Source organism: Oryctolagus cuniculus, chromosome 11, assembly GCF_051225735.1.
Source record: "Oryctolagus cuniculus isolate XC-2025 breed Fujian yellow rabbit chromosome 11, ASM5122573v1, whole genome shotgun sequence".
Lineage (NCBI taxonomy): Eukaryota > Metazoa > Chordata > Mammalia > Lagomorpha > Leporidae > Oryctolagus > Oryctolagus cuniculus.
The window spans coordinates 58,954,909-58,979,770 of record NC_142877.1 but is presented as its reverse complement, the minus strand read 5'-3'; the positions used below and the strand labels follow the sequence as shown (position 1 = coordinate 58,979,770).

Below are 24,862 nucleotides of genomic sequence, written 5' to 3'. Positions count from 1 at the left end.
AGCAGCCAGCTCCCCGGATGCTCCCGCGGCGGCCGCCGCCCCTGTCAGGGAGGCCACCCGAGTCGGCCCAGCGCCGGGCCCTCCGCCGCCGCCGCGGCCGCCGCACCAGGCCTGCCGGCAGGGGGCGCTGCGCGGGCCGGGGCCGGCCTAGGCGGCGGGAGGCGGCGGCCGCGGCGGCGGGAGGCGGCGGGAGGCGGGCGGAGGAGGAGGCGGAGGAGGCGGGAGCTGAGCTGAGCGGGGCGGGCGGCGGTGGCGGCGGCGGCGGCGGGGCCCGAGCCCGAGAAGATGGCGGTGCGGAAGAAGGACGGCGGCCCCAACGTGAAGTACTACGAGGCCGCGGACACCGTGACCCAGTTCGACAACGTGCGGCTGTGGCTCGGCAAGAACTATAAGAAGGTACGCGGGCAGGGCCGCGCGGGGTCCGGGGGCGGGACAAAGGCCCCGCGGCCCCGCGGCCCCCCGGGGTCCTGCCCACCCTCCAGCCGCCCTGGCCCCTCCCCCGCGGCCTCCCGGACAGCGCCCCGCGGGCCCGCGCCCCTCCCCCAGCCTCTCGCACCCCCACCCCGGCCGCGGATCCCAGCCCCCGCCCGCACGGCTGCGCCCTCTGCCCCTTGTTTTTCTCCGCTGCCCCGGTGCCGGCAGCCCACCCGCCCCCTGAGCCGTCGCCTTCTCTGCTTTTCCGGGGGGAGACGACCGGCCTAGGGTGGGCCGGGTGCTGAGCGGGCTCCCTCCCCGCGGCCCCGCGTGCCCGCCCCGGCTCCCCACGGAGCCAGGTAGCGGCGGGGCCGAGGCCTCTCCGGTGCTTTGTGTGTGTCCGGAGAGAGATGAGCGAGGCAGCGGGGTAAACAGCCGCGGGGCCCCGAAAGAGGTCCCCACCCCGGGATCACCTGTCTCCCTCCATCCGAAGGGCAACAAAACCTCCCAGGGAGACGGGGTCCGGGAGCTCCTGGGCTTCACAATGAAGTCACCCCACAGCCCAGCCTGGCGCTGCCCGGGGCTTGGGGTCCAGAGGCTTGGATCAGCTTTATAGCCCTAGCCCCTCACCCCCCTAGCCTGTAACGGAAATCCTAAGGTAGCCAACAAAAAGGTTCCAGAAGCCTCACCTGTCTTGGGTGTCTTTGTCTTGGGCCTGGTGCTTCCCTGGAGATGGGCTGCCCGTGTCCCTGTTCACTCAGCTCCAGTTGAGGATTCTTCCTGGCTTGCGTTCAGCACCCGGGGTCTTCCTGCACACCTCTGTGGCCTGTCAGAAGTGGGATGGATGGTTTAGGAGGGCCTCCCTAGCCGTGGTTCTGAGCGTGGCCCTGCACGGAGGGGGGTCTCCCTGGGTGTCAGAATCCTGACAGCTGCTGAGTCTGTGGCTTGCCTGCAGCCCAGCGTGGGGCTCTGGTTCCCAGGCTTTACCTCTGACCTTTTGGAGGGAGATGAGTTAGGGGCCTAGGGCCCTGGGGGGAGAATTGACAGCCTGTGACCCGGTTCAGCTTTCCTGCTCTTTGTCATCCACCTTCCCCTTCTGTGAGCTCCTTCTACCTCCCACTGAGTAGTGCTGTCTGCCCTGTGATTAGGGTGGAGGAAACAGGGGTCAGAAGGTAAAGAGAGAGTTAGCCTCCTGGCTCTGAGTTCAGTTAGGATGGCAGGCTGGGATGCTGATAGTGTTCACAGGAGGCCTAGGGCTGCCTGGCTCGGGTCCGGTTTCCTCGGAAAGGGTAGATGATGTCTCACAAGCTGGGGAGGAGTGGGCTCTCCTGTCTCGGAAGACATCGACGCCCGGTTCCTAGCAGAAGCACAGCTCACATGTTCACTCTTGGGCCGCCGGCCTATCTTCTCTTCTCTGCACCTTTTCCTATTAGACTACATTAGCGGGGAATCGTGGCCTCCCTCAGTTTCCCCAAAAACTGCGCTGTTGTCTTGCTTACAGCTTGGAAGGTATTGCTTCCAGAACCTGAACTCCACAAACCTTCAGGATTTTACAGCCCTCAGTGCTGTTGGCTGGAGATCAGGTGCCAAGATAACAGGGTCTGGCAACTCAGATTTCAAGGAAGAGTCCTTGGAAATTTCCCTCACCCACAACACCCTGCACTGGCAGCCACAGCTGGTGGCGGCAGAATTTCAACTTCCTGGTTAGGGGTTTCCAGGGCCACCCTTCCACCATTTTCTTTATAGGGACGAAAACACGTGGGGGAGAAAAGCACTATTTTCTCTGCCCCGGCTTCTTCCAGCCCCTAGGGAAGAAATTTGGAGGTGGTAGACAATTTATCCGGGGTCTGTTTCCCTTTGCTTTCTCCGTTCCTCTAGTATATCCAAGCTGAACCACCCACCAACAAGTCGCTGTCTAGCCTGGTTGTACAGTTGCTACAATTTCAGGAAGAAGTTTTTGGCAAACATGTCAGCAATGCGCCACTCACTAAACTGCCGGTGAGTGCAGAAGCCTCGAGTCCTCCCACCTGGCGTGGGAGGGATTTGTGAATTTTGTCATTCTTGAGATTTGGGTTCTTTCCTGCCCCCTGTGTCCCCTGCTCAGGATGTGACTGACCTGGCCTGGTCCCCAGGTTACCATGCCCATGCCCTTTGTTTTCGTAACACTTTGTGCAACAAGTTATCTCGGAGCACTGTGGGCTCCGTCCCAGTCTCTCCTGGCAGGGTTAAAAGGCCTAAGATCTGGATTTGCACAGGTTTCTTCTGTGTTAGATCCTGGCTCTACCACTTGAGGGCCCTGTGATCCTGGGCAGCCTTTGTGAGTCTTGGTTCCTTCATGTGTAGATGGGATTAACATGCCTACCTTGTGGGGTTCCTGCCAGGGTGAATGCGGTAACTCAGTATTAAGTGCTTGGTACAAGCTGGCGGGTACTGTTCTCCTTCCCCACCCCAGAGCACCCACTACAGTTACACAAGGGGTGAAGAATTCTAGCTTTGCAAGGGAACTCGGTTTGACCCGGGGTTTTATGAAAGAATTAGTAAGTGATAAGAGAATTTATGATATAACTCGCATGCTTCTCACTGTCTCCATTCTGTAGATCAAATGTTTCCTAGATTTCAAAGCAGGAGGCTCCCTGTGCCACATACTTGCAGCTGCCTACAAATTCAAGAGTGACCAGGGATGGTGAGACCCTTCATACTCAGCTTCTTACGTTAAGTTTACAGGGCACCCGCCTTGGCTCCTTGGGTGGGAGGACACAGGTGGACATTCCGTGAATGTCTTTCGCTGGGTCAGAAAAATGGCTGCGTGTCAGGGCCAAAACAATCCCCAAGAATGAGTGAGGGCATGCCCGTGGGTGTCGGTGCGTGTGCCGTGGAGGAAAAGGGATTCTCAGCGTGGCCTCTTAAGCTTCTCTTTGTCCTTCTGGGCTAAGCACAGAGGGAGGGATTTGTGGAGTTGAGATCAGTGAACCCCAGAACTCAGGTGGTCTGGCATCCACTATGAGCAAGGTTGCCTCCTAATTTCCCAAGTCAAGAAGTCACACACCCTCGCCTCGTTCCCAGCCCTGAGCTACCCCACTCACTAGATTATTGCCTCTTTACAAGGAGGCGTTACGATTTCCAGAACCCATCACGCATGGACCGCAATGTGGAAATGTTTATGACCATTGAGAAGTCCTTGGTGCAGGTAATAGTCAGGGGCCTCCCCCGCCCGCCTCCCTTCCCTCAGCGATAACCCCTGCCCCAAAATCTCATCCCATCTGTTTCTTCTCCCCACAGAATAACTGCCTGTCTCGACCTAACATTTTTCTCTGCCCAGATATTGAGCCCAAACTGCTAGGGAAGTTAAAGGACATTATCAAGAGACACCAGGTGAGTGGTGGGGCAGGAGAGGTTTCTTGCCCCAGTGTTTTCCATACCGCACAGCAGCAGTGAAGCACCACAGTGCCTACCCCTGAGCTGGCCCTTGCTCCCAGTTTGGGAAAAGACTGAAGGTTAAGCCTTGAGCCTCTCTCCTGCCTGCTCCGCCCATCTCCCAGTCCTCACGGGTCTGGACCCTAATCCGCCCATCTCCCAGTCCTCACTGGTCTGGACCCTAATCTGCCCATCTCCTAGTCCTCATGGGTCTGGACCCTAATCCACCCATCTCCCAGTCCTCACGGGTCTGGACCCTAATCCGCCAATCTCCCAGTCCTCACGGGTCTGGACCCTAATCCGCCCATCTCCCAGTCCTCACGGGTCTGGACCCTGCTCCGCCCATCTCCCAGTCCTCACGGGTCTGGAGTTCCCAGAGACTCCACTGGCATCTGCTTCCACTGAGCTGGAGATTATCTAATTTCAGACCAGTGAAATCCTTGCTCTTTGGAACTTTGTGATAACAAGCAGATGTCACTGATGAAAACATACAGTCACCTTTACATTTCCCACGTGTGGTTTACCCACTTAGAGGGTTCTGTGGCAGCAGTTTGTTATTTGACGTTTGTTCGTTAACTAGCACAGCCCCAGCCGTTTCCCTTTGCTGCTCAGCGAGTGTGTGCTTAGAGAATGCAAACCAGCTTTAATATCATTGTAAGCGGACTGTGATTGTTTTGGTTTGTTTGTACCCATAATTCAGCGGGGCCCCTGTTGACCTCCTTCTCCTTGTGCCATCCAGGGAACAGTCACTGAGGATAAGAACAATGCCTCCCACGTTGTGTATCCTGTCCCAGGGAACCTCGAAGAAGGTGGGACCTGGGTTTTCCTGGCCCTGCAGTGGATGCCTTGGACTGGGAGGCGGAGGACTGCTCAGCTCACCAGGCAGCACCAGGGCTCCTCTCTCCTCTCCCACCTTCAGTTCCTGTTGTCATGTCCCCTGCTGTAGCAGGGGAGTGCTTAGTCAGGGCTTTTGTCCAGTTATTTTTGTGTGTGCCCCTTTAGCTTATCTCCTCCCTTCTCTGTCTCTGTCCCCAGAGGAATGGGTACGGCCAGTCATGAAGAGGGATAAGCAGGTTCTTCTGCACTGGGGCTACTACCCTGACAGGTGAGGATGGGTTCCTGGGGCAGGTTCAAGTTCAAGAGCCAGACCCAGTAGCCCTGGAACATGCAGCAGAGCAAGCAGACTCTTTGGGGGTTGTTTTCAGATCAGTTAATTTGTTCCCCCATCTGTTCTGTGAATCTTCTGTCTGGGGAGGGTTTGAACTTACTGGATGAGGCTTAGGTTTAGGTTAAAAGGATTGGGCTTCGTGTGTGAAATGCTCATCCCAGGAGAATTTTCAGTTAGTAAATGTTAGAAACAGTCTACCTGGAAGTAGGCGTCAGCACTTTTTTTTTTAGGGAGTCATGCAGCCTTTAAAGTAATATGAAATAACGTGGATAACTTATAAGTGAATATTAACTGTAAAAAGTGGCATGTAAAATAACATCTAGTATGATTATGATTATGTAAAACCAAAGTTACACAGAAAAATCACTGGCAAAACATACTAAGGATCAAGAAAAGTTATGTTAGAATGATTCTTCATTTTTTTTTAGTTTATTTTCAACTGACACATAGTAAGTAATACATATTCATAGGTATAGTCTATTTTGACATGTCCATAACCATATACAGTGATTAAATCAGGATAATCAGCATGTCCGTCATCTTAAACATTTGTCATTTCTTTGTATTTGAAACATTTGTTCTGCATCAGTAAGGAATTTACTTTTTTTTTTTTAAGATTTATTTTATTTGAAAGAGTTACAGAGAGAGGGGAAGAGATAGAGAGGGGTCTTCTGTCTGCTGGCTCACTCCCCAAATGGCCACAATGGCTGGGGCTGGACCAGGCTGAAGCCAGGAGCCAAGAGCTTCTTCTGGGTCTCCAACATGGGTTCAGGGGTTTAAGCACTTGGGCCATCTTCTGCTGCTTTCCCAGGCACATTAACAGGGAACTGAATCAGAAGTGGAGTAGCTGGGACTTGAACCAACGCCCATATGGGATGCTGATGCTGCAGGCGGCGGCGCACTGGCCCCTACTTTTTTTTTTTTTTTTTGACAGGCAGGGTGGACAGTGAGAGAGAGCGAGACAGAGAGAATGGTCTTCCTTTTATGTTGGTTCACCCCACAATGGCTGCTGCGGCCAGTGCACCACGCTGATCCGAAACCAGGAGCCAGGTGCTTCTGGTCTCCCATGCGGGTGCAGGGCCCAAGCAGTTGGGCCATTCTCCACTGCCTTCCTGGGCCATAGCAGAGAGCTGGACTGGAAGAGGAGCAACCGGAACAGAATCCAGCGCCCCGACCGGGACTAGAACCCCGGGTGCTGGCGCCACAGGCGGAGGTTTAGCCTGTTGAGCCGCGGTGCCAGCCCCTACTTATCATTATTATTATTTTTTTTAAGTCCAAATGCTGGCATTTTCCAGAGAAATTTAACATGTGTATTTATAATTGCTGTATATCAAGCTGAATTGCTGATACTTGTTCACTGAAACATTTTGACTTGCATGAATTTTTTTTTTTTTTTTTTTTTTTTTTTTAAGATTTACTTATTCATTTGAAAGGCAGAGTTACAGAGAGACAGAGGCAGAGAGCGATCTTCTGCCTGCTGATTCACTACCCAAATGGCCATGGCCACAATGGCCGGAGCTTGGCCGATCTCAGAGCCAGGAACCAGGAGCTTCTTCTGGTTTTCTCATATGGGTGCAGGGGCCCAAGGACTTAGGCCATCTTCTACTGCTTTCCTAGGCCATAGCAAAGAGCTGGATTGGAAGTGGAACAGCAGGACTTGAACCAGTGTCCTTATGGGATGCCAGCATTGCAGGTGGCGCGGCTTTACCTGCTACACCACAGCGCCAGCCCCTTGCATGAATGCTTTCTGTCCACACATTTATATTAAAAATTCAAAAACACATGAAAATGGAAAAAATTGCCAATACTTGAATTTTGCCCCCCATTTTTCCACTCAGAATCATGTACTTAGGGACCTTTTTTTTAAGAAAAATGGGATTTATTCTATTTATTTATAAGTCAGAATTAAAGAGAGAGATCAACCAATTTGTTGGTTCTTTGCCCAAATGGCTGCAAAGGCCAGCAGTGGCCAGGCCGAAGCCAGGAGATTCTTCCAGGTCTCCCATATAGCAGCAGGGGCTCAAGCATTTGAGTCATCCTCCACTGTTTTTCACAGGCACATTAGCAGGGAGCTGCACTGAAAGTGGAGCAGCCTGGACTTGAACTAGTTCCCGTATGTGATGTCAGCTCTGCAGGTGCCGCCTTAACCCTTTGCACCACAGCACTGGCCCTTAGGGACCTTTTGGACATGTGGAGGGAAAAGATGTCTGATATTCAGAACTACCAGTAACGGGAAGAAGAGAAAAAAATTTTTTTGAAATGAAATGTTTCCCACCAAAGATCATAATGGATTCTTTTTTTTTTTTTTAAGTTTAAAAAAATTTTTTTAATTTATTTGAGTTAGACTGTAAACAGAGAAAGAGCTCTTCTATCCAGTGGTTCCCTCTCCAGATGGCCAAAACAGCCAGGGTTGGGCCTGGCTTCATCTGGGTCTCCCATGAAGGTGCAGGGGCCCAAGCTCTCGGGCCATCCTCCACTGCTTTCCCCAGGCCATTAGCAGGAAGCTATATCAGAAGTAGAACAGCTGGGCCTTGAACCAGTACCCATATGGGATGCTGGCACTGCAGGTGGCAGCTTTACCCACATAGTGGTTTCTTAATCACATTCTCCACATGTGTGGCATGCTAGCTAGATGTCTTTTGGCATAATTGTTACACATTTGGCACAGATAGCACACAGGTTGGTGTCTTCAAAAAGGCCAGCCAGCTAGGCCTCTCTTGTCTTGTGGAAAGCACCAACAGTGGTACTCTGGGAGCACAGATCTGTTTTGAAATCCTGAGCAGTTTCTCCCACCAGACGCTTAGAAGGAGAGTTTTCGAATCAAAAGTTCAGTGGACTTCTGAGGACTGAGCGCCACAATGCCAGGCTTGTATCAATGAGGTTTCTTCACCCCTCCAGTAGAGGTCACTCCCTCATCGGTGGGTTTTGTAGCTGGTTGCTGCTGTGGGTGCTTTACTGCTGGTTGATTTGTGGGCGGTCTGCTTTCTGGGAACCAATGTTTATAGAGACCTCCTTCCCTACCCTCTTCTTCTCCTGCTAGACCTCAGTGAGCTAGGGGCAGCACTGGTGTTTATAAGATTTGTTTTGTTTATTTTAAAAGTAGAGTGTCAGAGAGAGGAGGAGAGACAGATCTTCCATCCACTGGGTCACTCCCAACATAATCGCAACAGCTAGGACTGGGCCGTGCTGAAGCCAGAAGCCAGGAGTTCCACATGGGTCCCCAACATGGGCTGCAAGGGCCAAGTGCTTGGACAGCCTCCCACTGCTTTCCCAGGTCTATTAGCAGAGAGCAGCCAGGACTTGAATTTGCACTCTGATATGGGGTGCTGGTGTCACAGGCAGTGTATTCACCTGCTGCACCACAGTGCTGGCCCCTGTTCTCTGCTTTTTAAATGCATTGTAATGTTTTCTGGATAGCACCTGGAAAAATAAACCATGCCAAAAAGATAAACCAACAACCCGGTACTTTATGTAAGTGTTTCCAAAAGATCTGCACTCTATCCTGTTGATTGTACTTCATGCTCAATTTCTCATGGCAGTTACGACACCTGGATCCCGGCAAGTGAAATTGAAGCATCTGTGGAAGACGCACCAACTCCCGAGAAACCTAGAAAGGTAAGATTTTCCCGTGCCCCCACCCCATGAGGGAGGCTGGGACCAGACCACTTTCTGGAGGTGAGGCAGTGAGGCTTCTGTGCCCTTGGACTTTGTTTGAATTATTGTTTATTTATTTTCATTTTTATTTGAAAGACAGAGACAGAGAGAGATCTGTCTGCTGGTTCAGTCCACAAATACCCGCAACAGAAAGCACTAGGTTAGGCTGAAGTCAGGAGCCAGGAACTCAATCCATGTCTCCACACAGGTGGCAGGAACACCTACTTGAGCCATTACCTCCTATCTCCCAAGGTGCACACTGGCAAGAACCTGGAATTGGCAGTAGAGATGGGAATCAAACCCACGGCACTCCAATACAGCATGTGCCACCTGCTGCACCAGAACCTGCCCACCAACACACATGTGTTTTAACAGAGGTCCCCAGACCCAGCTGTTGCTTCCAGGCTTCCCTCCAGCACCGTCTGCTTTTGTGCTTTAGGTTCATGCAAAGTGGATCCTGGACACAGACACCTTCAATGAGTGGATGAATGAGGAAGACTATGAAGTAAATGATGACAAAAACCCTGTCTCCCGCCGAAAGAAGATTTCAGCTAAGACACTGACAGACGAGGTGAAATTGTGTTCTTTCTTCCTGGAGCCCCATTAAGCACAATCTCAGAACAAATCTTTGCTGGGGACTGTAGGCTGACACCTATCGCACTTCAACCTGCAGGTGAACAGCCCGGATTCAGATCGTCGAGACAAGAAGGGAGGGAACTATAAGAAGAGGAAGCGTTCCCCTTCTCCTTCACCAACCCCAGAAGCTAAGAAGAAAAACGCTAAGAAAGGGTACATTAGCCCTAACCTTCCCCTGTGTTCACCATTCTCTGCACACCAGGGTGAAGGAAAGAAGGACCAAGTCCTTCCCGTAATCTTCCAGCCGTGACCTGGACGTGCCATATACCGCAGGTGTCCTGAGCTCCCAACAGTTCCAGTCCCAGCCATCACCTCACTCAGAGAGCTTCATCACCAAATGAAAAGCCTCTGCCACTTCCTGTTACCCTGCAGCGCTACCCTTGGGATTCTTGCTTCCCTTCCTTGAACCTCAACATCCGAGGATGACTGGATTTTCTTTTACTCTCTCTTTCCCAGCCCTTCAACACCTTACACCAAGTCAAAGCGTGGCCACAGAGAGGAGGAGCAAGAAGACCTGACAAAGGACATGGATGAGCCCTCACCAGTCCCCAATGTAGAAGAGGTGACACTGCCCAAAACAGGTATGGGCCGGGCCAGGCTAATTCCCTTAAACAGCTGGTTATTGATAGGATTTTCATTACCAGGGGAAATCCTGTAACTTCATACCCATATCTGAGTTGTGCTGCTTTATACCTGACAGTACTTACCTCCAAATCTCCAAATTTTTTTATGACCCCTTTACACATTTTTAACATAAATTTTTATTTATTTATTTTCATTTTGTTTAAAAAGCAGAGAGGGATAGAGAAAGAGTCTCCATATGCTGACTCACTCCTCCATATGCCCACATCAGCCACAGCTGGGCGAGGTTATGAAGCAAGGAACTCAGAACTCAATCCAGAATCTCCCACATGGGATCTCTCCATGTGCTCTCCCACCCAAGCTCTGAGCCATCCATCACCTGCTTCCTTCCAGGGTACACACCAGCATGGAGCTGGAATCAGAAGTGGGCTGGGACTTGAACCCAGGCACTCCAATCTGGGATATCAGTATCCTGAGTGGTATCTTTTTTTTTTTTTTTTTGGACGGGCAGAGTTAGACAATGAGAGAGACAGAGAGAGACGGAGAAAAAGGAGACAGAGAGAGAGAGAGAGACAGAGAGAAAGGTCTTCCTTTGCCATTGATTCACCCCCCAAATGGGTGCTACGGCTGGCGCGCTGCACCGATCCGAAGCCAGGAGCCAGGTGCTTCCTCCTGGTCTTCCATGCGGGTGCAGGGCCCAAGCACTTGGGCCATCCTCCACTGCCCTTCCGGGCCACAGCAGAGAGCTGGACTGGAAGAGGAGCAACCAGGACAGAATTCGGTGCCCCAACTGGGACTAGAACCCAGGGTGCTGGCACCGCAGGCAGAGGATTAGCTAAGTGAGCCGCGGCACCTGCCCTCCCAAGTGGTATCTTTAACCACTGTACCAGATGCCTGCTCCTCCAAACTCTTTTTCCTTAAACACTCCTGTTGGTAAGATAGATTCGAGCACATACTCTTTATGGGTACTATGAAGCCAGTCACTACCTTAGGGTCATTACAAAATACATGTGGAGTGGGTGTTTGGTATGGTGGGTAAAATGTTGATTCATCCCGTATTGGAGTGCTGAGTTCAGGTTCCAAGTCCAGAATTTCCTTTTAATTCTATCCTCCTGCTAATGTATACCCTGGGCAGTAACAGATGATGGATCGAGTAGTTGGGAGATCTGGACTGGGCTCTGGGCTCTTGACTTTGGCCTGGCCCTGTCTTGGCTGTTGTGGGAATTTGGGGAGTGAACCAGCGATTGGGAGATCTCTGTTTCTCTGCTTTTCAAATAAAAAATATAAAACATCTAAAAAATAAAAAATGTAAAGGATAATAAAAACAAATACAATGGGAAGTTCTGGCCTCTCCTGTGTTCCAGTGGATGATTTTTGCATCTGATATGATAACTTTCCTTTGGAGGCCATCGTTTTGCAAAACTGGCTTATGATCTGTATTCCATAGACTAGCTTGAGGTATTCCAGGAGTATATTTCAGGATGGGGTTGGAGCAGCCACTGAGAGGAGTTCTGGCTTCTACCTGCTTATCAGTCAGGTCTTCACTGTTTTCTCCTGAGCTTTTTTTTTTTTTAAGATTTATTTATTTATTTAAAAGTCAGAGTTACACAGAGAAGGAAAGGCAGAGAGAGGTCTTTCATCTGCTGGTTCACTCCCCAATTGGTCGCAACGGCCGGAGCTGCACTGATCCAAAGCCAAGAGCCAGAAGCCTCCTCCAGGTCTCCTACACGGGTGCAGGGGCCTAAGGACTTGGGCCATCCTCCACTGCTTTTCCAGGCCATAGCAGAGAGATGGATTGGAGGTGGAGCAGCCAGGACTCGAACCGCCCAAGTGGGATGCCAGCACTGTAGGCAGCGGCCTTACCTGTTGTGCCACAGCGCCAGCCCTGTCCTATGCTTTCTTTTTTTTTTTTTTTTGACAGAGTGGACAGTGAGAGAGAGAGACAGAGAGAGAAAGGTCTTCCTTTGCCGTTGGTTCACTCTCCAGTGGCCGCCGCAGCCGGCGCGCTGCGGCCGGCACACCGCGCTGATCCGATGGCAGGAGCCAGGTGCTTCTCCTGGTCTCCCATGGGGTGCAGGGCCCAGGCACTTGGGCCATCCTCCACTGCACTCCCTGGCCACAGCAGAGAGCTGGCCTGGAAGAGGGGCAACTGGGACAGAATCCAGCACCCCGACCGGGACTAGAACCCGGTATGCCAGCGCTGCAAGGCGGAGGAGCCGCAGCGCCAGCCCTGTCCTATGCTTTCAAAAATGTTTAAGAACATAACTGTTCCTCTACAGCAGAGATGGGGGAAGTTTTATTTGGCCAAGGGCCGGGCCATGTGGATATTTCTAAAATCATTTGCAGGCCATACCAAATTATTAGAGATTAGCCAGCTATAGGTTTATTGAATTTTGAGTCCTCTCTGCAGTTGCCTTGGTAGTGCCAGACCAAATGATTTTGCGGGACTTCTATGGCCCATAGGCCAGACGCCCTCTACGTTTGCCCTAGAGGGTGATTTGCTGAAAATTAAACCAAGTCCTTTGCGAGCTTACAGACGCATAGTTGGAGGTAGGGGCCTGTCACAGACAAGAATGATTTGTGGGGACGGCGCCGCAGCTCACTAGGCTAATCCTCCGCCTTGCGGCGCCGGCACACCAGGTTCTAGTCCCAGTCGGGGCGCCGGATTCTGTCCCGGTTGCACCTCTTCCAGGCCAGCTCTCTGCTGTGGCCAGGGAGTGCAGTGGAGGATGGCCCAAGTCCTTGGGCCCTGCACCCCATGGGAGACCAGGATAAGTACCTGGCTCCTGCCATCGGATCAGCGCGGTGTGCCGGCTGCAGCGCACCGGCCACGGCGGCCATTGGAGAGTGAACCAACGGCAAAAGGAAGACCTTTCTCTCTGTCTCTGTCTCTCACTGTCCACTCTGCCTGTCAAGAAAAAAAAAGAATTATTTGTGAATATAAGTGTAGAGAGTAGTCACAGGTATTTTTGGTTGGAGAAGGGAAGAAGGTAGTGAGTGTTTCAAGCCCTGGAATGATTGGGGCTGGAGGGAGTTGCTATGTTTTGCAGTCAAATGGAGAAAATTTGTTGAGAAAGTAGGATATGTAGAACTATTAATAGTGGAGAGATGAGGGCTCAGCTGAGGCCGAATCTGCCTGATGAGATGACTCTCTCTTCTGGCAGTGAACACTAAGAAGGACTCGGAGTCAGCTCCCGTCAAAGGAGGCACCATGACCGACCTGGGTAAGGGTCGACCTCGGGCAAGGCTGTCAGAGCCCGAGGCTGGGGGAGGGCTCAGCCCCGCCTCCCCCCTGGCCTGACAGGCTTTGCAGCAGGACTCCCCTACCCCTCGGGAGGCTTTAGCCTTATCACACTGCCTTCTCTTTCAGATGAACAGGAGGATGAGAGCATGGAGACCACGGGCAAGGTGGAGCCAGTTTAGAGAGGGCCTCCCTCTCTATGTGATTCTGATCTGTGATGATAAAATTCCTTCTGTCCCAGCTTTTCCCACTCCAGGCTAATCCTAGCTATTGCTCAAAGCCCCAAGCCTTTTCGAGTCCCTCAGCCCATGCCTGCTCACTCCCGTCCACCCATCATCTGTGTCCACTTCCCTGGGGTGTGGGGGGAAGCAGAGGGTTGCTGAGGGGACAGAGGAATGCTGAGTGTCCAGCAGCCTCCATACTCCTAGGATGAGGACGAGAACAGCACGGGGAACAAGGGGGAGCAGACCAAGAATCCAGACCTGCATGAGGACAACGTGACTGAGCAGACACACCACATCATCATTCCCAGCTATGCTGCCTGGTTTGACTACAACAGGTATTGTTCTGGCTTCTCCCTGGATGGCTTCCCTGACTCCAGGATCAGTGAGCTGCTGCTTCCCCTGCCTCCTCCGAATGAGAGTTTTGCCTCAGCCAGGTAGACCAGGCTGCTTTTCCATTCTCAAGGAGCTCCTGGTCTATTTTGAGTCTTAGAGGCCTTGTAGGGTGTTCTCCCTACATCTCTAATTCTTTCCTGCAGTTTCAAGCCATCTCCCCATCCCACCTTCTAGGCTTTTCTCCCCTCTGGAGCTCCCGCCTCTCCTCTAAGCCCATGTCCACTCTGACTTCTCTTGCAGTGTGCATGCCATTGAGAGGAGGGCTCTCCCCGAGTTCTTCAACGGCAAGAACAAGTCCAAGACCCCAGAGATGTAAGGAAATCTCAGCCCATGATCCCCTTCTCCCCTCTGTCCCTGCTTGCCCTTCCTGACCCAGCAGCATTCAGTTCAGCAAGCATTTGTTGAGCTCCTTGCGTGCTAGGTTTATAAAGACGTGATCTGTGCAGCCCAGCACTTGGACACGTGTTCTTTAGAATGTTCCCAGGGGGACATCCAGCATGCCTTTCTATGCAGAACAAGTGCCTGCTCTGGTACCCAAAATTCTGGCCCAAGGACACAGCCTCTCTGCCATGATCACTGAGACTGTCTACAGTGCAGACGTCTGTAGCACAAGTAGGAGCTTTAAAATATGAGTGACTGTCACCAAGCTGGTCTGAGAGTAGATTTTGATGAAAAGGACAAGAGAAGGAACTCAGAGAGGACCTAAGTCTGTGAATGGAGGGATAGAGAGAACTAGTTAGTATCAGGTGCAGAAGTCTTCATCTCCTTCAAGGTTTTGCCTCAAGCCAGACTTGCCTGGCTTTGGTTAAGACTCGGTGACCTTCTGTGGTTAGGGTTACTCCAGGGTAAATGCATGAGAAGGTGGGTGAAACTGAGAACTGAACAGGTTTTCTTCTTACCTGTTCCTCAGCTTCCCTTTTCTGGGGTCCTCTCTTCCCACCTGTTTCTTGGCCCATAGCCTGGTTCTCCTCCCAGCAAAGCAGTGTGCGTGAAAAGAAAGGAAAAGGAAGTAGTGCCCAAATGATACACCAGTCGGGTTGGGCCGGAACAAATTCTTGGTATATTCTAGTAAATGATGGCAATTGCCTTCATCTGTTGAGAGCACTGTCTGCCAGGCACCATCCTGAGTGTTCTGCACACACTGATTTTATCTCACATTAACGTTGGAGATAGGTCGTGTTATCATCTCCAGGTTACAAGTGAGACAGCTGGCTATAAAGGCGTTGTGTCTTGAATAAGGTCACACCACTAGTAAGTCGGTCTCCTTCAATCTGCCTCATGTTTTCAAACTTGACATTGCACCCCTAACAGCTTCCACGTCTTCAGCTCCTGCACTGTTCCAGACTGTGCTAGTGCTTTCCAGGCTTCCACGGTCCTCGGCAGACATTCCACTGTACAGGGGAGGAAGCTGAGTTCAGGAAGTTAAAATCACTGGTCAAGGCCATCGCAGTAGAACTGGGATTTGAAGTTATATCTTCCCACTTAAGAACATACGTTCTGGGCCGACGCCGCGGCTCACTAGGCTAATCCTCTACCTGCAGTGCCGGCACACCGGGTTCTAGTCCCAGTCGGGGCGCCGGATTCTGTCCCGGTTGCCCCACTTCCAGGCCAGCTCTCTGCTGTGGCCAGGGAGTGCAGTGGAGGATGGCCCATTGGGAGACCAGGATAAGTACCTGGCTACTGCCTTTGGCTCAGCGCGGTGCGCCAGCCACGGCGGCCATTGAAGGGTGAACCAGCGGCAAAGGAAGACCTTTCTCTCTGTCTCTCTCACTATCCACTCTGCCTGTCAAAAAAAAAAAAAAAAAAAAACTGTCCACCGTGTCACACATCTGCACACGCACAAATAAGGCTCCCCTTTAGTGTCAGGGTTTTAAGACAAGGGCATCTTTTCTTACCTTTTGATTCCTTGTTTCAAAGTTGGGTGTAACATCTCTGAGGGTAGCCAAGAAGACATTCATTTGCCTGGAACCCCGTCAGGGAGAGTGTGAGGCTGTTAGAGTCCCTTGCAGCCAGCACGCAGCAGGCACTCCGTGTATAGCGAGTCAGACCGTCTACTCTGTCCCATCTTTGTGGTGTAGGAGGAATCGTTAGCTCTTTTACCAGTTTCCTACCCTTCAGCCTTCAACATGTCTTCTTCCTCTTGTTCATCCCTTTCTCTCCTAAGCTACCTGGCCTACCGAAACTTCATGATTGACACTTACCGACTTAACCCCCAAGAGTACCTCACCTCCACTGCCTGCCGCCGGAACCTGGCCGGGGACGTCTGTGCCATCATGAGGTGGGTCTTGCCACTGAGTGGAGGGCAGGGGTGTGTGGGTGCATCTTGGCGGAGGGCAATGCAGCCAGCAGTGTAAGGGAGAGGGCAGGGACAGACCTCTAGAGAAAGGTGAAGCCCAGGTGTGGGTGGTGGCAGTGTGGACAGGAGCACGTCCGTGACCATGACCGTGACAGCGGTTCTGTTTCACCAGCTGTCTGGGGAGGGGTGCTTAGCAGCATCTGGCTGAGAGAGGGTTAGACTATAGATGCGGGCTTGGTGTCACTGGGGTCTGGGTGGTGGGTAAGCAGTGGGATTTTCCAGAGAGTGGAATAAACAGAAGAGACCAGGGGAGGAGGAGAGGGAGCTTTACACCGCTGTCTCTACCACAGTCCTCCTCATGCACCTTTCCAGCTGTTCCATGTGACCCTGACTCTGCCTCCCTCCTCACAGGGTCCATGCCTTCCTCGAGCAGTGGGGTCTTATTAACTACCAGGTGGATGCCGAGAGCCGACCAACCCCCATGGGGCCTCCGCCCACCTCTCACTTCCATGTCTTGGCCGACACACCGTCGGGGCTGGTGCCTCTGCAGCCCAAGACCCCGCAGGTAGGGCGAGGGGCTGTGGGGACAGGGTGGGCTTGGGTAAGATTGGGCTTCTTCAGACTTTCTTTTTCTGGTTTTTAGGGTAATGGTTCAGGAGTATTTTGAGGCTTCTTCCTTTTCCATGGGAGGCGAAGGGCCACAGGCGTGAGCCCCGTGTGTTAGCACCCTCTCTCAGCCTCTGTACTCAAGGCTGCGAGGACTTCCTGAGGGAGTGAGATCCTCCTTGTCCTCAGGGAGCAGATAGGCCAGTGTAGGGTTGAAGCAGACAGAGGAAAATGGTGTAAAATTGACTTGCATGAAATTGTCACACTTCCTCATGTTTCCCACATTTTTTCATTTTTGTCTCATAATTATTATCACCTCCATTTTTTCCACTTCCATTTCATCTATTATAAAAATTAAGAGAAGAAAGGTTATGTGGCTTGCCCAAGGTCACAGAGTACCAAATCTAGGAATAGAATCTAATTGTCCAGCTCCTAAGAGAACCTTAAAAGTACATGTGCATACAAATGGACACCATGCCAACCATGTGTCTAATTAATCAGAAAGGGAACTGGAACAGTGGCATGAGTGCCCCAGAGCTTGCGGGCCACCCAGCATTTGGTCTTGGCCTGGTCATTTCCTGCCCAGCTTCCATGACGCCAAGCTCTGTCCCCCAGGGCCGCCAGGTTGATGCTGATACCAAGGCTGGGCGAAAGGGCAAAGAGCTGGATGACCTGGTGCCAGAGACGGCTAAGGGCAAGCCAGAGCTGGTAGGTGGGGTGCAGACCCCGCTGAGCTTCTTATTTGCCCCTTTATTGGGGGTCCCCTGCCCGGGAAAAAGAGGCATGAGAGCAGAGGAGCTACAGCAGTAGGGGAGGAAGTCCCGCCAGGGACGTCCCTGGACTGGGAAGGAAGCTCCTTCTGTCTGTTTTCTCTCTCTGTCTGCCCCTGACCCCCAATGGTCACTCGTACTCACCTCTTTCTTTCCCCTCCACAAATAGCAGACCTCTGCTTCCCAACAAATGCTCAACTTTCCTGACAAAGGCAAAGAGAAACCAACAGACATGCAGAACTTCGGGCTGCGCACAGACATGTACACGAAGAAGAGCGTCCCCTCCAAGGTAGGCGGTGCAGGCTGGCTGCGGGGCTGGAGAACCTCTCCCAAGAGCTCCCAGGCTCCTGCCTCCTGACCCGCCTGCATCCTCTGCAGAGCAAAGCCGCAGCCAGTGCCACTCGAGAGTGGACAGAACAGGAGACCCTGCTACTCCTCGAGGTAATTGGGGCAAGGAAGAGAGTTCTGCTACAAAAACAGTAGGGACCAGGGTGCCAGCTGCACTTGGGAGCTGGGAGAGCTCGTGGAGTCTGGCGTGAGCAGAGCACCATCTCTTCCCGGTCTCTCCCCTTCCTGATGTCTGTCACACCTGCCCCAGGGAACAGCTCCAGGCCAGGGATCTGGGACGTTTCTTTAACTTCAGATCCTTTCTTAGTGCTACTTGGAGATCCCCCTTGGATCCAGCAGAGTAAACACAAAGCAGAACACAGAGAGCTTTGAAGCCAGCTGCCCCTGGTAGCATAGCGGGAGTTGACCTCCAAGGAAGGTGGCTAAATAAGAAGAGTTATGTCTCCACCACCCCACCAGGCACTGGAAATGTACAAAGATGACTGGAACAAAGTATCTGAGCACGTGGGAAGCCGGACACAGGATGAGTGCATCTTGCATTTCCTTCGTCTTCCCATTGAAGACCCCTACCTGGAGGACTCGGAGGCCTCCCTGGGCCCCCTGGCCTACCAGCCCATCCCCTTCAGTCAGTCGGGCAACCCTGTCATGAGCACTGTTGCCTTCCTGGCCTCTGTCGTCGATCCCCGCGTCGCGTCTGCTGCTGCAAAGTCTGCCCTAGGTAACCGGGGTGGGGGTGCCGGCCTTCTTAGTTTGCGTGTGAAGGGCTGGTTACTCAGACTGGGAAACGCTCTCAAGTCCAGCTGCCCCGCTGGCCGCTCAGGGGCCTGTCTAGGTGCTGCGCTGGTCTTAGTTGAGAGGGGCTCTGAGATGGTGTCTACCAGGATAGCCAGAGCTGCCCGCCTGCACTGCTCCCAGCTGCATCCCCTGGGTCTTTCAGAGGAGTTCTCCAAAATGAAGGAAGAGGTGCCCACAGCCTTGGTGGAAGCCCACGTTCGGAAAGTGGAGGAAGCAGCCAAAGTGACAGGCAAGGCCGACCCAGCCTTTGGCCTGGAAAGCAGCGGCATCGCAGGAACCACCTCTGAGGAGCCTGAGCGGATCGGTAAGGCTTGGGACGTTTCCAGATCTCTCCCTTTCCTCCAAAAGCCACAGCCCTCTGGCCTCCCTGGGCCATCCCTGCCCCATGTTGGTATCAGAGCACAGCGGGACATGGCTTCTGGCTGGTCCTGTCACTAGGTTTTGGCTGGTGGAGGGGCTGTGGGGAGAGAGACTATCAGGCATTTCCTCTTCCCTTTCCTCTCCCCACGGGCCCAGAGGAGAGCGGGACTGACGAAGCCCGGGCGGAGGGCCAGGCCACAGATGAGAAGAAGGAGCCTAAGGTATAGAGGGACTGAGCTCAGGCCGGGAGGGGCAGGAGTGGCGGTGGTGGGTGAACAAGGGCTGTCCCCAGAGCCAGGTGGGCTCCGAACATGCCAGAGTGAATGCAGCTCCCAGTCTCCCCCACCTGATGCTCCCTGTCCTTTCCCTGGTGCCTCAGGAGCCCCGGGAAGGAGGAGGGGCTGGAGAGGAGGAGGCCAAGGAGAAAACTAGCGAGGCCCCCAAGAAGGATGAGGAGAAAGGGAAAGAAGGCGACAGCGAGAGGGAACCGGAGAAGAGTGATGCTGACTCAATGGGTGAGCATCCCGGACGGGGTGGGGGAAGAGGGATGGTGACCCAGGGGGTGAACATCCCGGACAGTGCCAGGGTTGGGGAAGAGCCCAGCAGAGACAAGTGGAGCTGTCAGACTAACTCAGCCCTCGCCCCGGCCCAGCTGATCCCGAGAAGGAGAAGGAGCCAAAGGAAGGGCAGGAGGAAGTGCTGAAGGAGGTGGTGGAGTCGGAGGGGGAAAGGAAGACGAAGGTGGAGCGGGACATTGGGGAGGGCAACCTCTCCACCGCCGCTGCCGCTGCCCTGGCTGCCGCCGCTGTGAAAGCCAAGGTGAGGCAGGCCCTGAAGACCCGAGGAAGATGCCCTCTAATCTCCTTCGCTTACAAGCCCTTCCTTGCTCACCCCTTGCTAGCCTGCTTTCTTGTTATTTTTATCCTAAAAGAGAGTCAGTCATCTCATCTCTAAGCTTTTTTAATTTGGGGGCCTGTTTCCAGCTCTGTAACCATGTGACTTCGTCTTATCTTTTGCTGCTCTTTTTTAAAAAAAATACCAAGCCAACACTTCTGTGGGTTGTGACCGCAGGGAGTTTGCTCTCACACCTGCCCATGTCTGCCCTGCCTTTCTCCCCTGGGATGTGTGCGGCGGGGTCCTGCTGCTCACAAGCCGTCCCTCCCCCCGCCCCCCCTCCCAGCACTTAGCTGCCGTCGAAGAAAGGAAGATCAAGTCTTTGGTGGCTCTGCTGGTGGAAACTCAGATGAAAAAGTTGGAGATCAAACTCCGGCACTTCGAGGAGCTAGAGACGATCATGGACCGGGAGCGAGAAGCAGTGAGTGGCCTCCCCTAGGGGCTCAGCAGGAGCCTGGAACCCTCCTGGAGACTCAGCTGCCCCTCTGTCCAGGACTGGAGGGGTGTGAGAGAGAAATGGCAGTGCAGAAAGCTTGAGGGCCTGGGCGCCAGCCCTGTGCAGTTAAGGAACAGAGCCCCACCCGTGAAGCCTGGACACTGAGGTCCTAGACTCAGCTCCATGGGCCAGGCATTCCGGTCGTTTTGTTTTGTTTTGTTTTGTTCTTTGCTGCATCTCCAGGTCCCTGAAAAGTGTTTGATCCATAGTTAACTCTCAGTAAATATTTGTTGAATGATTGAATGGGTTGAAGGGGCAATGAGAGTGTAGGGGCTTCAGCTCCAGGATGTTAAATTGGAAAGGGAATGGAAACAAAGTATTGAACCATTTTGTCTTTGAGAGCACCTGAAAAGAAATAGGGACTCTGCCCTCAGAGAACTTACAGTCTAATTAGAAACATCGTATATCCATTATGAAGACAATCAAAGCAGTTAATGATGCCTAAAGTATCTGACAAATTCAAATCACACCACCACCTGTGGCTCATGGTCAAAAGGGCTGCCCAGGAGCAGCCTCAGTTTTGAGCAAGGCAGTTGGGGGAGGGGCTGAGAGGTAGTAGAAATCCAGTAGATTTCAGATCGTGTGTGTGAGTCCTGAGAAATGGCACCACAAAGCCCAAGCGCAGGGGCTAGTGACTTGACCTGGGATACTCCCTAAGGACAGTGAGTCGCTAGCCAGTGTTGAAGGAAGAAAACGAATTGACAAGAGGAACTGGAAGCGATTTCCAAATCAAAGTAATGGCAAATTCAAAGCTTTGGAGCTGAAATGAGCCAAGTCTACCATCAGATTAACTCCATTGCAAAGAGAAGCCAGGAGACAATGAAGGTCATGGGAATTTGCAAGAGGTGGGGTGGAGAGGACAGAGGATGCACAAGCACAAAATGTAGATGTTGGGAACCACCAGAATGAGAGGCAAGGTCTTTGAGAAGACGGCAAAGCAGGGGGCGAGGCATTTGCCTAGGGATCTTCTGAAAATCGAGTAACAGTCCTCAATTGGCACTGGCAGCTGGAGTATCAGAGGCAGCAGCTCCTGGCCGACAGACAAGCCTTCCACATGGAGCAGCTAAAGTACGCGGAGATGAGGGCCCGGCAGCAGCACTTCCAACAGATGCACCAACAGCAGCAGCAGCCACCGCCAACCCTGCCCCCAGGTTCCCAGCCTATCCCCCCTACAGGGGCTGCTGGGCCACCCGCAGTCCATGGCTTGGCCGTGGCTCCAGCCTCTGTGGCCCCTGCTCCTGCTGGCAGTGGGGTCCCTCCTGGAAGCTTGGGCCCTTCTGAACAGATTGGGCAGGCAGGGTCAACGGCAGGGCCACAGCAGCAGCAACCAGCTGGAGCCCCCCAGCCTGGGGCAGTCCCACCAGGGGTACCCCCCCCTGGACCCCATGGTAAGTGATGGGTTCCAGAACTCTAGCTGGCTCAAGGGATCCAGGTGAATGTCCCAGTTCCCCTCCAAGGGGACTATGCGGGGGGCCTGGAGATACAGACTGGCCTGTGTTTCTACAGAGGGGCGCACCTCTGTTATGTCCCTAAGCCAGCAGGGGACCCCCCCCAACTCCAAACCCCGATCTTTGGAGTTTTGTTCCAAGGAGTGCAACCACTTATTCCAGTGTCAGGAGAAGGGAAGGTGGCATCAGGGAGCAGCTAGATTATCCTTGCTGTGAGATTTTACGCCTCTAATCTTCACCACTCCTCTTTGTTCCCAGGCCCCTCACCGTTCCCCAACCAACAAACTCCTCCCTCAATGATGCCAGGGGCAGTGCCAGGCAGCGGGCACCCAGGCGTGGCGGGTAATGCTCCTTTGGGTTTGCCTTTTGGCATGCCGCCTCCTCCTCCTCCTGCTCCATCCATCATCCCATTTGGTAGTCTAGCCGACCCCATCAGTATTAACCTTCCCCCTCCTCCTAACCTGCATGGGCATCACCACCATCTCCCGTTCGCCCCGGGCACTCTCCCCCCACCTAACCTGCCTGTGTCCATGGCGAACCCTCTACATCCTAACCTGCCGGCGACCACCACCATGCCATCCTCCTTGCCTCTCGGGCCGGGGCTCGGATCCGCCGCAGCCCAGAGCCCTGCCATTGTGGCAGCTGTTCAGGGCAACCTCCTGCCCAGTGCCAGCCCACTGCCAGGTGAGAAGGGGCCAGGAGGGGAGAAGGGTGAGGGAGAGGGGTCCACAGGGAAGGGGGGAGGGCAGGTGGGGAAGGGGTCAGCTACTAGAGTTTCTGCAGTCAAAGTTTTTTGAACACTGTGGTAAAGTTAGGATGCCGGAGGCAGGGCCTGTCTGGCTGTCCTCCACCATTCCCCAGCCTGGCAGCTGCCGCCTCTGGGATGATGTGGGGGCCTTTCCCTGGTGGGTCTCGGAGGAGTCCTGTGGCACAGAGCATCTCCCTTGTAAACTTGGAAGTCAGCTATTTGTTTGCATGATGATTGGCATCCCTCTGCTCATTCCCATCACATTCAAATGCTCCATTCAGAGTTCCCTTGGGGATAGGTGGCTGATTGGGATCCATGTGTTTCCAGTATGAGGTGGAAGGAGGTGTTGGGAGAGGGGAGTTGTACATCCTAGGTACCTCATCATCCACCACCACTGCATGCCACGGCCGGTCCTGTGCTTATGTGTGGTGGCCTGGCTCTGGAGCCTCTCTCTGCTCACGTGAGCTGATTCCCCTTCCTTTTCTCCACAGACCCAGGCACCCCTCTGCCTCCAGACCCCACAGCCCCGAGCCCAGGCACAGTCACCCCTGTGCCACCTCCACAGTGAGCAGCCAGCCAGACAACTCCCCCTCACCCCCAAGGAGATCACGGTTCCAGGAACAGCCCTCCCCCAACCACTGGGACCCTTCCCCAGCCTGGAGAGTTCATCACTACGTAAGGAAAGCTCCTCCTGCCCTTCCACAGCCCGCGCCGTGCCCTGCAGGGGCATGCGTTTTTATATCAGAGTATCTAAGGACTGTTTCAAAGCTGTTTCTTGTGTCTCTGAGAGGATAGGATGGGAAGGCTGCCTTCAGCAGAAGGGCCGGAAGGTGCTCATCCAGGGTTCTAATTAACCACTTCTAAGGGCGCATCCCCTCAAAACTACTGCATTTTTTTAATGGATTAAAAAAAATTAAGCCCTTTAAAAAGTAGAGAGATTTTAAAAAGCCACATTTGAACTCCCTTCAGTAACCAAGTCTTACATTTTTTAGAGGATGACAATTTCAAGAAAGGGGAACTGAGGTTCTGGGGAGCGCTCTGGTAGAATAGGGTGCAGAGCCCGTCTCCCCCAGCCCCTGGCTGGTGGCTGAGTCGCCGCCCAGCTCCCTTACCCACTGCCCCTGCGCACTCGTGCCCGCTGCTGCTTCCCATTGTTGCTTTCAGGCTTCCCAGCTCAGCCAACGACCCCTTGCCCTCTGGATGTCAGTTTTGTGTTTTTAAAAGTCGCCTGTTTAGTTGATGTCAGCGTACGTGTATTTGGTGGGGCAAATGGATTTTGGGGGATTCGTGCGGTAGGTAACAGAGGCAAGGGCCATCTTCCTCCCTGCCCTGGGTTGGGTCGGTGACTCCTGGAAGGCACGGAGAAGGGGGCTGTCAGAAGCTGGGAGCTTGTAAAAGCTGACACCTTCAAAGAGCACTTAAGCACCCCTCAGCCTCTTCATCTCCCATCGAGACCGACTGAACCGCTGCTGCTAGCTAGGGCTTCCACAGATGAGGACCCAGGTTTGGGAGCTGCGGGGAAGGGCGCCTGTGCTCACTGCTGGCCCTGCTCCCTGGGTTTCCAGTGCCTCCCCGCCAGCGTGCAGGCAAACATGATCCAGACTCTATACCGGTTCCTGTTCCCTCCCGCGAGGCCCTTTGTCCTCAAGGCCCTGTTGTTCCTCTTCCTCTGCGTCTTGGCACCTTCCTTCTGTTGAAAGTCTTCTGTAAATTTTCTTTTCTTTCTTTCTTTTTTTTTTTTTTTATAAATTAATTTGCTTTCAGTTCCATCTTGTGGCTGCTTCTGTATTCCCTTACTATGGCTGGACTGGGGCCAGCGTCCCTGGAGCCCCTGAGCAAGCCCCAGGGCCTCTCCACAAAAGGCTAAAGGCAGCACAGCTGTCAGGACAGTGCATGGGTGCAAGAGCATAAACAGCTGTGTGTGGGGCTGGGAAGGACGTCCCCACAGTGGGCAGAATCTGTATCCTTCATTCCTTCCCTTATTAGGGAAGGGGGAGGGAGTCCCTCACCTACTTGTTATTACTGGCCCCTAGCCGTGCCACGTGACAGACAGGCTCAGGCAGTGCTAATATGGCCTGGCTTTAGCTCTAATAAACACTCCCCAGGCTTCCCCACAAAAGGCTGTCAGTGCTTGGGAGGGCAGGGGCTGGCTTTAAGGAGCTGGAGTGTGAGGAAGAGACGCCTGATATGGGATGGAAGCAGGATGCCCTGGTCTCCCAGGGATTTGTACCTGTCCTCAGCCCCAAGAGGTGGCACTTGGCAGCACTGGTGGGTGTGGCTGGCTTCTCTGAAATGAGGCAAAATGGCTCCTGGAGGCCCTTCCCCAGCCCCTGGTCCATTGATCTTGGGCTCTGTCTGAGGACAGAAGTCCTCAG

The 24,862-nt window shown here is 53.3% G+C and overlaps 1 protein-coding gene and 1 long non-coding RNA gene across 25 annotated transcripts; one reads left to right on the top strand and one right to left on the bottom strand.

The window, feature by feature from the left end:
* Positions 1-176: 176 nt before the first annotated feature.
* On the top strand, positions 177-24,256 carry SMARCC2 (SWI/SNF related BAF chromatin remodeling complex subunit C2). 24 transcript variants are annotated; one of them, XM_051846325.3, is made up of 30 exons: positions 177-396; positions 2,293-2,412; positions 3,012-3,097; positions 3,520-3,601; positions 3,694-3,786; positions 4,568-4,637; positions 4,864-4,933; positions 8,536-8,611; positions 9,090-9,221; positions 9,324-9,439; positions 9,743-9,867; positions 13,033-13,092; positions 13,239-13,276; positions 13,538-13,668; positions 13,967-14,038; positions 15,891-16,004; positions 16,434-16,587; positions 17,244-17,336; positions 17,571-17,687; positions 17,777-17,839; positions 18,206-18,464; positions 18,684-18,845; positions 19,058-19,122; positions 19,281-19,416; positions 19,554-19,720; positions 20,082-20,216; positions 21,298-21,679; positions 21,998-22,081; positions 22,358-22,423; positions 22,979-24,256. In XM_051846325.3, the coding sequence occupies exons 1-30, from the start codon at positions 286-288 to the stop codon at positions 23,053-23,055; spliced, it is 3,456 nt and encodes a 1,151-aa protein (XP_051702285.1). In that variant the 5' UTR covers positions 177-285; the 3' UTR covers positions 23,056-24,256. The 24 variants fall into 24 exon arrangements, 22 of the variants coding, with proteins under 22 accessions (XP_051702285.1, XP_051702284.1, XP_051702283.1 ...); XM_051846324.3 differs by having other exon boundaries at positions 17,568-17,687; XM_051846323.3 differs by having other exon boundaries at positions 17,568-17,687; positions 18,684-18,846; positions 19,053-19,122.
* On the bottom strand, positions 23,388-24,855 carry LOC149123490 (uncharacterized). The gene is made up of 3 exons (XR_016216799.1): positions 24,718-24,855; positions 24,098-24,177; positions 23,388-23,836 (listed from the first exon to the last, which is right to left on the bottom strand). It is a non-coding gene; the product is annotated as an uncharacterized LOC149123490 (long non-coding RNA).
* Positions 24,856-24,862: the final 7 nt, after the last annotated feature.

Bases quoted from the DNA above. Each gene is read 5' to 3' on its own strand.
- SMARCC2 (XM_051846317.3), top strand. From the start codon at position 286: ATGGCGGTGCGGAAGAAGGACGGCGGCCCCAACGTGAAGTACTACGAG. The intron at 9,868-13,032 runs GTATGGGCCGGG...CTCTTCTGGCAG, and splicing joins GGTGACACTGCCCAAAACAG to TGAACACTAAGAAGGACTCG. The intron at 13,669-13,966 runs GTATTGTTCTGG...CTTCTCTTGCAG, and splicing joins GCCTGGTTTGACTACAACAG to TGTGCATGCCATTGAGAGGA.